At 35.7% G+C, this 16250-nt stretch overlaps 1 protein-coding gene across 1 annotated transcript in view; it reads right to left on the minus strand.

Moving 5' to 3' along the window:
* Window positions 1-16250, minus strand: part of LOC150087313 (E3 ubiquitin-protein ligase LRSAM1-like) — a 533929-nt gene that overhangs the window by 437491 nt on the left and 80188 nt on the right. The window contains exon 4 of the mRNA XM_090372443.1: window positions 15565-15612. Coding sequence (XP_090228569.1) covers window positions 15565-15612 — 48 coding nt within the window. The remainder of the gene's footprint in view (window positions 1-15564; window positions 15613-16250) is intronic.

Raw genomic sequence — 16250 nt, forward strand, 5'->3', positions numbered from 1 at the left:
GTAACTTGCCACCATTGTTATACGATACGTGTGCACCGAATGTTAATGGGAAGTCTTGTCTGACCAATTTGATTGGATACTATGATGTGGTCACAAAGGAACTGAATACAAAAATAATTTTTGTATATAAACTTGGATTTCAGGAAAGCTTTTGATACTGTTGCACATGAAGACTACTGTACAAATTGGAGCAGTATGGCATTAAGCACAAGTAGCTAATCAATGGACACTGCTCTTTGTTGACTAATGTTATTGGTGGATACAACAGTGGGGCCCAACACTGAACCCGCTGGGGTTCAGTGTTGGGCCCCACTGTTGCTTTGTATAATTATCAATTATATTAATAAAGGTATATCAGGCTTACTGTCGGATGATACAAAGGTTTGATTATACAAAATTTGCAGTGATACAAAGGTTGGCAGGGTTGTTAATGATAGTAATGACAGCAGGCTACTAAATAGGATCTGTAAAATCTGTAAAATTGGGCAGAGGGGCTGAGAAGTGCCAACTGAAGTTTAACATTGACAAATGTAAAGTACCATATGGGTATCAGTAACCCCAGAGATATGTACCAATTGTGTGGTACTACACATAGAGTGGTAGAAAATGAAAAATATCTAGGAGTAATTGTGCAGTCAGATATGAAGTATTCCTCTGTATAAAGCAATGGTCAAGCCATGCCTTATGTACTGCGTACAGGTCTGGACGTCTCATTTTAAGAAGGATGTAGAGCTGCTGAAATGAGTATAGAGAAGGGCAACAAGATTCATGAGGGGAACGAAGGGGGTCCTCTTACCAAGAAAGGCTTAAGTTCTGCAAATTGCAGCATCTGGAGCCTAGGCACCTGCAAGGTGATCTGATTGAGATGTATAAGGCCTTGAATGGACTGGATAGGCTCAATGCTGATGGGATTCTTCCTCATGCTAAGATTACAAACCTGAGGGGGCATAAACTCAAATTGAAGAAAGACTGGTTTATAATAGATGCAGTGGTGAGCTATAGTGGGCTCGCATGGGTTCAAGAGAGCCCATTGTTATTTTTTTTGAAAATTTGCAAGCCCATTGTGGAGACGATCATTTATTTTACAAATGAAATCCTGAATGCAATTATTGAGTATCTAGAGCCAAACCTACAGTGAGGTGAGTGGGGCCCCATTCCCAGCATTTTAATGGCGCAATCGATCGGTTATGTATTTTAAAACTGCTTCATTTTTGATTTAATTACAGTTGGATCTCTGTTTAACGAACTTCTTTATAGCAAATTTTTTTGATTCCCCTTGGTAATTACATTTAAAATAGTTTCCAGTGAATGAAGAAAATTTCCATGTAACGAACAGGTTAGGAGAGACAACTTTGTATGCATTGTTCTTACCTCTGGCCTTTAGGCAATTTAGGTAATTAGAAAGCGTGAATTAAGGGTGAAAGGGATTACCATTTCACAATGTTAGTGGTGTCCATAAAACCTATGCAGTCACACACCGAAAAGTCGCACTAGTCAATATGCTTTCCATAGCCAGTCAGAGGATTAAGAAGATTCTCAACATGGATTATAGCCCCTGGTCAGCCTGTGTTGTGGATCCCCTTTACTCCTACAAGATGTCATATGTTTTTCGGAGAAGTGAGTGATCCTTGCCTTCCAGTAAATGTCTCCTGTCTATGTTTACATGGTCACAGTAGCAGAATATCCATGTGATTCCAACATTTTGCACTGTATTCAAAGAACTAGTGAGAGTAGCAATGTAGAGGGGGGGGGGAGTTGCGGCAACTATGATATTATATAAACTTTACGAAGAGGAAATGTTGGCAGATTTTGAAACTTCGTTAAGGCTTTCGCTGTGCAGAAAATGTTCTAAAATATGGTGGCGGTGGTGTAGAGGTTTTTCGGCACAAGGGCAACTGTGGCCAAAAATGTGCCTATTCAAATATTTGGAATGGTACCGGAGTTTGCCTTATTTGTTATTAGATACATTCATAAAGCCTAGTTTGTTTGAGATAAGCGAAAAGCTCATCCAGATTGGCATTTTTTCCCAATAGGTGGGTTAGTGATAAAGGTTCTTGCATTTGTATCAGGGAAAGGAAGGTAGTATTTCTGATATGGGAGTAATACGAACAATCTAACAGAATATGTCGAACTGTAAGTTGTGATGAACAATGCATGCATACAGGAGGGTCATCTCCCATGAGCAGGAACAAGTGGGTCAGGTGTGTGTGCCCTATGCGCAATTTTGCCAGTATTACTTCTTCGTGCCTGTTTTTCCTCAAGCTCGAGCTCCATATTTGTGGTTCTTGTTTAATTTCAAATAATTTATTGTTTACCTCTGTCTTCCAAATGTTTAACCATTGTTCCCTACAGATACGTCGGATATGTTTTAATAAATCTATATAGGGTACTTGGTAAGATGGAGGTGCGTTGCTCTTTGGGTGTTTAGCTGCCTGGTCTGCTGTTTCGTTACCTGTGATTCCAGTATGCCCTGGAATCCAACAGAAACTTACGGTATGATTCAGATTCCTCAAATGATTTAGACGAGACCGGATTTCTTTTATTATGGGATGTGGGGTTGAGAAATTGTTACTTATTGCGGAAAGCGCACTCATGGAGTCTGTATAAATTAAACTATTAGTGCTGAGACAGATATTGATATTGTATATAGCTAGGTGGACTGCATAAAGTTCTGCAGTATAACTGCTACATTCAGTTGGGAGAGATACGGATACTGTAAATGTGGGAAAGACTGCTGCAGCACCTACGGCATCATCTGATTTTGAGCCATCAGTATATATTAAGCAGCTCTGCGCATTGCTAGCGGCATGTCCTTTGTGCAATTGCTTTATGTAACAGCTTTCCATGGACTTTTTTCCCCATTGTTGGAAATAGGTATCACAGTAAGGTGGGTTTGAGGACCAAGACAGATCAGATATTTTGGTTTCTTTGAGCGTGTTTTCAAAATGAGCATTCCAGCAATGCATCAAATCTTGTAGTCTAATATCTAATACCAGTTGGTCTATTTTCAGTGGGTTTATTGTTACAGAATGTTACCCTTTCAGGATTGAAAAGCAGCGGTTGATTCAGATGATCTGGAAGGCTTTGAATCCTGACTGCATAGGTGGGGTTTTTTTTTTTTTTTTGGTAGTTGTTGGCACATCGGCTTCTGTGGCCATAATGCACCTCCCAAGGTTTTTGCAGTACTTTGATCCAAGCCCTAGGTGGGAATCGAACCCGCGACCTTTGGGTTGCAAGGCAGGCACTTTACCCACCCGGCTAGCCCGGCCGGCCATAGGTGAGGAGTAACATTTTCCTTCTGAGGTGAAGTGGTGGTTCGTATGCCTCTATATAGAGACTTTGGACCGGAGATGTTCGAAAAGCTCCAAGAGCAGTGAGAAGAGCACTGTGCTGTATTGTATTCAGTCTTGTAAGTACAGTTTTCCTAGCTGAGTCATATACTATTGAACCATAATCTAGACGAGACCTGATGATGAACGAACGATACAAATGCAGGAGAGTGCATCTATCTGCACCCCATGCCATGGCAGAGAAGGCTCTGAGTATATTGAGTTTTTTCAAGCAGAGAGTTCTGAGATAAGTTATGTGCATGGCAAAATTGAGTTTAGTATCTAATATTAAACCTAAAATGCGGATATTGCTGGCAAGAGGGATTGGTTGGTTTTTTATTTTAAGTTCAGGCTCTGGATGTAATCTGCGCTTTTTACAGAAATGAACTGCAATTGTCTTTTGTTTTGACAGGCGATAACCATTTTGTACAGTCCATGTCTCTAACTTATTTATGGTAAGTTGTAACTGTCTCTCTATGCTGTTAATGGTTGGTGAATGGCATGATATAGCAAGATCGTCGGCATACATATATATTTCTACGGTTTTGGGGATATTTTGCGTAATGGTATTTAGTCTAATTGCGAAGAGTGTAGGACTAAGTATGGACCCTTGAGGCACCCCTTCTTCTTGAATAAAATATTGTGAAAGTACATTCTGGTGACGAACTTGAAAGGTTCTGCACTTGAGAAAGTTCTGGATGAATTGAGGTATGTGTCCTCTCAACCCTACGGTATACAGCTCTCGAAGAATGCCATACCTCCATGTGGTATCGAATGCCTTTTCAATATCTAGACTCACCATTACCAGATGTTCATTTTTAACATATGCATACCGAATGTTAGTTTCAGCTCTTACCATAAGGTCCAAACAGGATCTGTTTTGTGTGAAACCATATTGGTTGATATTTAGTAGCATTTTGCTTTCTAGTATCCATTTTAATCTCCTACGTATCATTTTTTCTAGTGTTTTACTCAAACAGCTGGTTAGGGAAATTGGTCGGTAGTTTTGTGGAAGCGATTGATCCTTTCCTGGTTTTGGAAAGGCAAGAATTACAGAATGATGCAATGAGGAAGGATAAACACATTCAAGAAATATCCGGTTGTAGAATACTAGTAATAAACTTAAAGCTGTATTATTTAGATGTTTAAGCATTATATAATAGATTCCGTCCGGTTCTGCTGAGCTGTTTGCTGATCTGTTCAGAGCTTCTTGGAGTTCAGCTAGGATGAATGGTTGATTATAAGGAAGGGATTGGTTGGTGTTGAAATTTAATTTATATTTTTCTGCAGAGGTTTTGATTTTCAGGAAAGGATTGTCGTACGCAGAAGCTGATGATATTTGACTGAAGGTCTCTCCAAGGAAATCGCCTATTTCCTTTGGAGAGGACAGTTCTCGTCCATTCTTAATCAAGATTGGAGCAGAAAAGGGAATGTACTTATTATTTAATTGTTGGATTTTCTTCCATATTAGCCGACTGCTGGTGTCCTTCGTGATGGTACTGGCAAATGTTATCCACGCTTCTTTTTTGGCTTGTTTCCTGATTTGTCGTGCCCTTGCCTTTTGTTTTTTATATAAAATGAGGTTGACTGTTGTAGGGAAATCTACGAAACAGGTTCCAAGCTTTATTTTTTTCTCGTTTTGCACTCTTACAGGCCTCATTCCACCAGTGTTTTGCATGTCTTTTTTGGTTTGCAGAGGATTGAGGAATTGCCTCAGAAGCTGCTGCCAAAATTTGTGCGGTGATGTGCTCTGTGACTTTATCTATTGGTTGGGTTTTAATAAATTGATCATCAAAATTAATACAGAATGAATATTTTGTCCAGTTCGCTTTTGTGAATTTCCATTTTACTCTGTAATATGGAGAGTGGGATTGTTTTGTTTGAATTTTACATATAATTGGAAAATGATCGCTGTTGTGTGGATCATATAAGGTTGACCACTCCATACTGGGGAACAGTATGGGAGAACAGATTGACAGATCAATTGCTGAAGTGGAGCCTGTGGGTAGATGGACATAAGTGTGATGGCCAGTATTTAGCAAGGTTAACTGCTATTGATTCAGTAATGTCTCTATCATATGTCCTCTTTTATCCATGCTTGAAGATCCCCACAACAGGTGATGCTCATTGAAATCTCCAAAAAGGCAGAAAGGTTTTGGCAATTGTGCTATAAGATCTTCTAGCTCTTTAAGCATAAAAAGTCTGTTTGGTGGGAGGTATATTGAAACAAGAGTTAGTGTTATTCCAAGCGCAATACGCACAGCAACAGCTTCTAAGTCAGTCTGTAGAGAGATATGTCGAACTGGGATTTTAGAGTTAACTAGTATTGCTACTCCTCCATGTGCAGATTTTGCAGTATTCCTGTCTTTTCTGTACATTGTGAAGTTTCTAATTGAGAGAGTTACCTGTGGTGTTAAATTTGTTTCTTGCAGACAAACACTCACTGGATTGTACTTATTAATCAGGTCATATATATATCATCAATATTGGCTCGTATGCCTCTGCAATTCCATTGAAGTATGTGCTGCATTACTTGCTTTTAGGAGTTGTGTTTTGATCTGTCTGTTTTTTTGAAGCAGTTTGTTTGTAACGATCTGATTTATTTCTGTCTTTTTTGGGGAAAACTGGTCTCTCTGTATCCATGTGTTCTTCTGCATGAAGTTCTAATATAGTTTCTTCTTGGTCAGTTTTGTTGTCAACATCCAAATGTATAGGGAATTGTTTCTTGGTCTGAGCATGATCTGTAGGTACTGTTTTTTCTGCTTTTTTTTGTAGTTTCAGGCACGTTAGGAGGAACTGAAATTGGTGTATTAATTGCTTGTTCCAGTTGCTTATGTTTTGGCAGGTTGTGGCTTAGCATTAAGCATGGACCTGGCCCAATCTGCAAAAGAAATGTTTGGAGGGACTGCAATGTCAGTTTGAGGTGCAATAGAATGATTGTGTTGGGTTGCTTGTGCATACGTGCGTTTTGGCATAAACTGCATGATGTGCTTTTTGGCTTCCTGATACGTTACTTTGTTTTCTGTTTTGTATTTCTTTCCCCACTTACCACATTTCACAATTTTTTGAATATGCCGGATGGTTACCTTTGCAATTGGGACAGGTGAAGGAGGTTACAGTACAATCAACTTGAGTGTTTCTGTTGAACCACAGTTTGGGCAAATCATAGTGCCATGGCAAGCTACCTGGGAGTGTCCATATTTCTGGCATTTGTAACACCTGATGGGATTCGGTATATATGGACGTATACGACAATTCAGATACCCTGCTTTAACCATTGTTGGTAAGTTTGGGGTACTAAAGTTCAGTATTATGTTCCTTGTTGGCTTTAATTCTCCATCTTTCCAGATTAATATTCTTTTTGCATGTATTACTCTTTGATCTGTCAATTCTTGTACAATTTCATCCTCTGAGATGTTAATCAGATCCCACTCTGCTATAACTCCTTTTGATGTATTCAGAGTGGCATGAGGCGTTATTTTCACGGGAATTCCACCAAAAGTAGTCAGTTTCAATAAAAATTCCGAGTATTTTGGCTTCATTGTCTCTACCAGCAGATCTCCAGACTGTAATCGCTTTACCATCTTCGGTGATCCTGCAGCATTTTCCAAACATTTCTGGATTAGAAATGGGGATAATTTGCTAACAGGAGAATCTGATAAGAATGAATAAGGAGAAAGGCTGGGTGATCTTGTTGACATAGATCTGTTTTTTGTCTTTTATTTTGATAAGTGTCATGATTGGGTTGGTCTTGATCAGTAGGTGATCTCAACTGATCAAGTGAGGGAAAGGTTTCTTTGTCCATTTTATACTCCTTTTGGCCCTGAGGGTTGGCTTTCCCACTCAGGTTACCGGCCCCGCCACGGGGAGGCAGGAGTAATGCCACGAGTGGCCAAGCGGTTGTTAGGTTAGTTGGGTTAGTAACTCTAATAAAATTAAAAGGAAAGTTGTCTTTTCTTTCCTGACTTAACTTACAACTTGTAAGATGAAGTCTACAGTGCTTTTTTTAAGAACTTAAGAGAAACTAACGTGGAACTTAAAAGAAGAGTGATTCCTTTAAAGGAGAATGCTTTAAATCGCTTTATAGAGCTCAGAGAATCGCTTGGCCACGGAAAACGCTTGGCATCCGGGGCCGTTCTAAAATATAATGGCATACAGGCAATAATTAAAAAAAAACTGTATCACCAATCTCCAAAAAACCAGCACGAATTAAAGATAATTGCTAAAGAACTTGATGTAAACTATAAAGATTGGTCGTGTGTTCAGGCCACAATGGGCAGCTTGTAGCTTACGGACAGCAATTGAGGGTTGGAGGAATTATCCCACTTTGTGCAAACATTTTGAATGAGAAAGTTATTTAAATATTCTGGATTATTAAACCGACTTTTCAACCTGGAATTTCTTAACGATTTAGCACTAATGATCAACATCCTGCAGGAGCTCTCATACCTTAACTAGAAGCTTCACAAAGTCGCAGCATCACTATAGTAAAAGCAGATAAATCAATTATTCTAACTATCAATGCTATCACTAATTTCAAAAATTCGGAAGCTAAAATTGAGAGCATGTTGAAGTTGAAAGAATTTGAAGGAATTGAAAGTAAGGACACATTTAAAAAAATACCTCATGACACGTTATTAAGGATAAGTTATTAATGCAACAGAGTAATTTAAAATTAAATAAATAAAAGAATGATACTACTGACGATGAAGAATTGAAAGAAATTTTAAACTTATGCCACCTGGAATCGTGGAATATGAAAGAACTTTTGTCTCTGTGGCAAGATGGTGAAAAACAAATAAGAAATTCAAATTTTCTGATAAAATATGAAATAAAAATTAATGATTTTAGAGATTTGTCGAAGACAGTCTATCTTTAAAATCAAGTGAAATTCCCTCTTCATTTATAAAAGCCAGAAATATCTTAGCAGTGGTTTCAAATATATTAATAAAGAAGTAAATTGTATATGGTAATTTTTAGAATAAATTTTTCTTGAATATTTGTGTAATAATTTTTTTTATGTAATCTGTGATTTAACCCCGGGGGCTCACATCTGGTGAGTATGGGCTTGGCACACTAAGGATCCTGGGCTGGATATCATCATTCTTCTTTTTCTTGGTGATTCTATTTTACTTTTCTCCTCTCTCTCTCTCTCTCTCTCTCTCGGGGTAACTCAGGATTTTTTTTTTTTTTTTTTTGCTGGTGCAGCATAAGCCTCAGGCTTCCTTGCACCATATAGCTAATAATAATAATTATTGTGTACCTTTTCTAGAAGAGTTTGTTTTTTATATAATATTTGTTTTTATATTGTAGAATTTTTTGTGATATGGGAAATATTTCGTGTTATTTTTTATTGGTAATATTAAAATTTTATCATGAAAAAAATATGTATCCATTATATTTCCCTAGTTGACAAAAAAAAAAAAAGAGAGATGAATAAAAAAGTGGCGCGTGTACCGAGCACGCGTGGTAGATAGTTTTATGTGAATCCTTCGCGTTTCTTTTAGGTATTTTGATTTGGACATTGGAAATTGTCACTTATAGGTTTTATAATGTTAAATTTTCAATATATTTTCTTAATATATCTCACCCGTATGTAGAAGATGCATGAAATACATAAATTCCTGAATGATATTAAAAAAATCAACTGCCTTGAGTAATTTTAATCAGGTCATTTACCACTAAACTTAAAATTTGGGCAAAGCATGGTACAAACATAGCATCGGAATTTACATTTAAAATTATTTTTTGTAGACCTACATGTTTGCTCCATTGTCATAACCTTGCCCACTTACATTAAGAACATCTAAAGTGTTCTAATTCTCTTAATAAAAAATTAAAGAAGACCTTTTCCCATTACATGTGTAATTGGAAAAAAACTCAAAAAATATTCTCGTATTTTGACATTAGTATCACTAAATGAAACACCCCTAAGAACAACGGTTAATTGTTCGACGTAATATTTTTTTTTTTTTAGTAAGCCTATTATCTCTCTAATTTTGTTAGCCAGTAGAGATATTATTTCATTTTGGGATTTATTATATAAATAATGAGGCTTTCAATGGATATTGGGCTTTGATTTATGAATATTTTTGATATGATTTGCAATGACACTATCGAATTTGGAAAGCATTTCAACAGCCTTTAAAAAATTACCATTAACTTTTCAAATAAAGTATTTGATGCACCTTGAAATGCTAGGCACTGTGTAATTAAAAACTGAACAATACATATTATTTGTTCTATTTATTACTATTTTTACAGTACAAACTTTTTTTTTTACATTACAAAAAATAGAATTACTTTTTTTGTAAATGTAAAACAACAAATCAACAACATATTATTTCAAGTTACAAAAAAAAACAATTTTTTTTTATAACTCAAAAATGTTGTTGATCTTTATCAATTGTGCAATTTTCAACTAACCTCTTTTGTAGACCAGAATATTTTATGTAATTTTCCAAATGATTTTTAATTTGATCATGTTCTGCTAATTCAAAAAGCAAATGATTCCAAATGCAGAAACCTTTTAGATCGGCAAACTTCACATTCATTTTACTAGTTTACAAAAAAATGCTATTTAATTTAGCAAAATAAATTAGCCATTTGTGAATAACCGTTTCTCCATTTGTCGATTTGCATTTATAATAAGTAACTGAAAAACATTTTCCTGTATGATCTCTTGGAAAATTAAAATTTTCAATTTGTACACCCTTTTCAATAATTATTTCAATGTTCTATTTGAAAGAATCTGTGGCCAAGTACCTGGATTAGTAAACTCCAATAAAATAGGATCAAATTCAATTTTGTCATCTCAGTTTTCATTTTTCTCATTTTTGTTTTCCATGTCAATTGATTTTTGAACTGTATCTCTGATATTGCCCTTTATTTCTTGAGTTTTTGTTGCATTATCTTCAGGTTTATTATCTATTGCATCTTGTAGTCCATTCTTACCATCAACAGGTTTATTAATTATATTTTTATTTACATTGACCTTGTGGTTCACCACTTGAGGTTTGTCCACTGTATTTTGGCTACCACAATTAAAACATTTTTCTACAGAACCAAATAACTTTTTTTCTTCATCTTTCTTTTACAATTTTGTGCTCCCGAGGTTTTTTCCCTTTTATTGTCAGACATCTGTTAAAGATAAATAAAAGAATTTTCTAATATCGAAATTTACATTAATGGGATTGGGTGTTTCAATCAAAATTAGAAAATACAAAACATAAATTATTAATAGTGAAAATCGATTTAATTTTAAGGTAAAGGCACCCCATGAGCTTCACAGAATTTTAAATTCTTTTGTACACAATTAACTGCAAAAATGATTTGCTCTGTTTGTAGCTGAATGTTGAAGTAAAAGAACTCGTCATACCCTTGTAAGCAAATGCTATTACATTGTAGTAGTTTTGTCAGACGGCGCATGGCAGGTTCAAACCAGTTAAACTCCAATTTCTAGCGAATGTTGTTACATTGTAACAATTTTGCTGGGCATTGTATGGCAGGTTGCAACTAGTTAAGCACGCATATCTACTGCTAAATTCAGGAGGAACGGCCAACGCATGTTGCTCCTTACTTTTAGCACCCTTGTCTTTAGCACAATATTAACAATTAGCGTTAGTAGAGACATATGATGCAAGAAAGCAAGCTTATGCAGAATCAGCCAAAAAAAAAAACCCACTCCCATTTCACCCCTCCGTTCGTTCGAAATACCTGTCCAGCTGAGTCTTAAATTTATTTAGGCTATCAACTTCCCCAACAAGGAAGTCTGTTCCACCAACCAACTACCCGCTGGCTAAAGGCAAATTTCCACACATCTATCCTACATCTATCTTTCCTCAATTTGAAGTTATGCCCTCTCAGGTGATTATTCTGAGCAAGAGGAAGAATCCCATCAGCATTGAGCATGCTCAATGCTGATGGTAGGAACAGGCCTGGGTTGGAGTGTATCTTAGAAGTTGCCTTTTTGAAGGAGGCTAAACCTGTTAGTGACAAATTTAAGCAACTTTCTTTAACATAAAACAACTAAACTCACTTTAAAATGTAATCACTAGTAGTCAAAATGGATACTGTTTTAATTTATAAAAAACTCTCAAGTAATTAACGTGATATGCAAAACCGGAATCTGTGAATAAATGAAACTAATATCTGACTGGCTTTCCTGAAATGTAAAGTTGGTAACACTGGAAATAGCATCAACTGATACAATTAATACAGTTAAGTTCATATGCCTACTGCTAAATTCAGGAGAAATGGCTAATGTGTGGTGCATCACCCCTAACAGTTGTGCTAACACAAGAGCTTTTGACACCCTTGTGTTTAGCACAATATTAAAAATGGTTAAGAACAGGCCTGAGTTTGGCTAATAACCCTAAGTAACCTGGTTATACAGTGGAATCTCATTCAACTCTTCATTACTACAAACAAGGTTTGTAGTAATGAAGTCCCCCAAAAGTGTCAAAATTTTGCAGTTTTTTTTTTTTTTGGTTTTTTTTTGTACATACTATATATCTAAGAATAAAATAAATAATAATAACATCAAAAATAAATTAATAAAATAAAATAATAAAAATAAAACAAAATAAAAACAAAAGCCTTGTCTAACAATACAGTAATAGGAATAACATTTTTTAAAGATTTTATTTTATTTGTAAGATAAACTAAGAGAAAAGCAATATTAACGGAAATGAAAATATTGTTACAGTATATATTTTGATATATATACAATATTTTAGTATCACAGTAAAAAAATTACAATCTTAATATAAAAAGAGACATACAAACCATTAACTTTTTAATAAATTAATCTAATTTAAAGAAAGAATCCAATGTTGTTTCCACAGTTTTTGTCCTATATGAATTTTTAACTGCAGCACAGATGTTATCAAATGCAATAGTTGTTTCTTTATCAACGTAACTGCAGGCCAACACATTCTCTATTATGTTCAATGCATTTTGGGCATCTTTTTTAGATGGCAGTGTGCACGCTTCTTCACTTTCATTGTCGCTGGTAACAAAAACATCATTGTTTTGTTTGGTACCCAGCAGCTCTTCTGGGGTTGGTGTTGCAGTAGTAGCAACTTCATCATCCACATTCACAAACTCTTCAAATTCGCCAACAAAATCTATATGCTCCTTCAAATTCCTCCATTCCTCACTGTTGCTATCACATTTGTCTGCTGGACCATGTTTTTTGATTATGTTCTCTCCAAAGCACTCTTTCTGAAGCAGTTGATTTTTACACTTGATATATGTAATACTTTCCCAAGCAATAACAAGATTACAGATAACATCCAAGACATTCCAATTTGGTTGCAAATTGCTCCCTCCTTCTATGTTGTGGATCAAGTACCTTATCGGGTGGGCTCTATATGCTCTCTTGGGGTTATAAATAATGCCTTGATCCAGTGGTTGCATTAAACTGGTGATATTCAGGGATGAAAAGAACAGCCATATATTTGTCAACTTAAGTGTCTCGGCAGAATGTGCTGTACAACGATCTAGAATCATCAAAATGTTCCTTTTTTCTGAATCCATTCTTCTGTCCAATAACCAAGACTGAAAAATTTTGACCATAAGCCAAGCACTTCTATTGGCCTCATAATCACATGGAAGTTGGTTAACTGCTTTAAAACATCTTGGCTTGGAAAACTTACCAATCACAAGTGGGCGTAGTTTTGTACTGCCATCTGAATTGCAGCATAACAGAACAGCGATCGTTTGTTTACTTAATTTTCCACCACGACAAGACTCTCCTCGAACAGCAATGTTTTGTTTGGCAGCAAATTATAAAATAAACCTGTCTCGTCAAGATTAAAAATATCCTTTTCCTCATATTTTTCAAGGATGGACTGTACGAAACACAACCAGTCTGTAACCTTTTCTTTGTCAACTAATCCAGACTCACTGCAAACATTTCCTGAAACCAAGTTATTCCTGTCTTTAAATCTTTGGAACCAGCTACTGCTGCATTTTAAGTCGCTAATCCCATGTTGCTGAGCTAGATAATTTGCCTTTTCTTGCAAAATCGGACCTGATATTGGCAAATTAGATGCACGCATTTGTTGGTACCACTTGAAAAGTTTTGTTTCAAGCTCCTCATGTTTTGCACCACAAATTTGTTTCCTGTTTTTCATCGCTGTTCCAGCGTCAAAAACACACTTCTTTAAGTCTTTTTCAGTATTGTAGATAAAGTAGGTAAAGGGATGTTGTATTCCTTTGCAATGTCCATTTTACTTCTTTCTATCCTATCAGTCTCTTGTATAATTTTTAGTTTAATTCTGTCTGTCTACATTTTGGCGCCATAACGCTGCTAGATAAGATTTAATATAAACAAATTTTAAATTAATTTAAAGACAAATTCCGAAAAAGACATCAGCTCAGATAAAATGACACAAAAAATATATTGCTCAATACGATAGCAAAAGACTCTTTGAACTGTGGTAACAATTGCAACTAACCTTATACCCGTGGAGAGCAAGGGAGTGCATGTAAACAACTTAGAAAAACTTAAACTTTTTATTCTTTTGTTAATTTAACAACTCATCCTTCAGAAAGATGTTTTTCAGATTGCACTTGACATTGTAGCTACCATAAACTGCTTTTGTTTACACATAACTAATTTCTAACAAGTCAGTGCCATCCTTCAGTAAGTAGGGAGCCAAGTGGCCAGGGGCAATAATCGGATCGCTCTGACAAAGATTTGTATTAAACATACAAAATGTCAATATTTATTTCTCATGGGGTGAAAAAAGGACTTTGTAATACATATTAACCGAATTTTCTAATAAAGGAATATATTTACATTGAAAAGTCTATTCTTTCACATGGAAATGGTACGTGTTTAATATAAACAAGTACTTTGTATAAACTGAGTTTATATTAACAAGGTTTTACTGTATTACAATACAACTAACTAGTTTTACAATAAGTTTTTTTTTGTTATTTTGGTGTTTTTTAGGAGCATTAGCAACTAAGGCCATATTGCTCCAGGATATGCGGTGGTCATTCCCTGACCTTTCCGCATCCTCCGTATTTGGTGGTGACGGGCTTGAACCCTGGTCTAATCAAGAAGCGTGTGCTACGCACTGCTGCTCTTTCCCACCTGGCCACGGAGGCGCCTAAATTTACAATAAGTAAAACTAGTTAGTATTTGTTGTACGTCTATGTATCTTGCTGATGACTTACAATATCCCATGCATTTTGCTTTTCTGTTACAAAATTCATCAGTTTATTTGACATCCTTTTTGGTCTAAATCTTGAACCATATCTTTAGCACCTCTATGATTACTTTTCTGAACACTTCCCATTTGGCATTTACATTTTTCACCAACAATAAATGATCCCACTGAAAAGAATAAAAATGTTTGATCCCATTATAATCACATTTGAGAGTTGGAAGAACAATAGAGGCAACAGAATGGGATAGAGCAATCTTAAGCAAGAGAAGATCAAAAACAGGAATTTCTAAATTAGGAAGTCTCTGGCAAGGTACGCCAGAGGGAACACAGCACAAGTATCATCTTTGAAATGAAAGGAATCATAGAGAAAACAGTAGGCAATGAGATGAGTAGTGGTTGAGATAACTGACTGTTGAGACTCTTTCAGAAAAAGTAAGTGATGCTTTGCATATTGTAGATGAAAATGGACATTAGTAAGATTGGAACTGAAACCATGTATATTTATGAAATGAATGAAGATTTTGGGAGATATAGATCTTTTCACAGATAATGAGTTAGAGAAATTTTTGATATGTCATAAAGACATCAGGAATATACTAGCTCCTTGACATAACATGGTTCTGATAGTGCCTCAGGCATGTGCTATCCAGATTCTCTTCAAACACTACCTGGCAGAGTTGCAACAGTGAGATTACACACTAGCTGATCTGGATGCCACCTAGAGAGTTACCAATATGTTCTGTCTGATAGACTATATAGCTGGCCTGTGATAACTGTACCCCTGAAATGTAAGGATTACTGGATCTCACTATAATTCTGAACATAATCTCAAAAGATATCAGTCACTACCTTTCAGTCATTATAAATGTTTAAAGATGAATATAAGTTCAGTTGTTAGCACTTAATATTCCAAAATTGCTCAACCACTAAGCATGCATCCCTTTAAAATTCAGATTATGAAGTTTATTAGATGACTTCAACTATTAATAACCAAAGGATTAATACAGCATATGCTTTATACTCAAAAATTATGTAAAGAAACCATCACTTACCTAAACATAAGAACCTCATTACAGCCTCAGTACTTTCAGAGCAAATTTCTATAAAAGAGAAATTTAGTTAGCTGAATATATGATTAAAAATTTGAGTGAGAGAGAGAGATGCAACATCCAATTTCAAAAAAAAAATTCCCATCTTGGAATATCACTTAAAGGGAAAAAAAATCAAATTAGTATTTTCAACCAAATAAACTGAAATAGGTCACATGTACTTGAAAAATTTTATTTTAAATATATCACATTTTAAAGGTTTGTAACATATACAATATGCAATGTAAGTCCATCTAATTTATGTAATATCTAAAGCAACATAAAAAATAGGGGGTTTTTTTGATTATGATAAATGTTCAATACATGTTCCTCTTAATTGTTCTTTAATAGGAATATATAAATACCTAATTTATATTTGAAATATTAACTTTTCATTGTGTCAGAAATAATTTGATTGCACTATAGATTACTGACAACAGCTATTTTGTTATTTTTGTTATTTGGGTTTTTTTTTAGGAGCATTAGCAACTGAGGCCATATTGCTCCAGGGATATGAGGCGGTCATTCCCTGACCTTTCCGCATCCCCTGTATTTGGTGGTCACGGGCTCGAACACCGGTCTAATCAAGAAGCGTGTGCTACGCACTGCTGCTCCTGCCCACCTGGCTACGGAGGCGCCCCTGACAAGAG

The sequence above is a fragment of the Mastigoproctus giganteus genome, chromosome 4, assembly GCF_048544385.1.
Source record: "Mastigoproctus giganteus isolate SK-2022 chromosome 4, ASM4854438v1, whole genome shotgun sequence".
NCBI lineage: Eukaryota > Metazoa > Arthropoda > Arachnida > Uropygi > Thelyphonidae > Mastigoproctus > Mastigoproctus giganteus.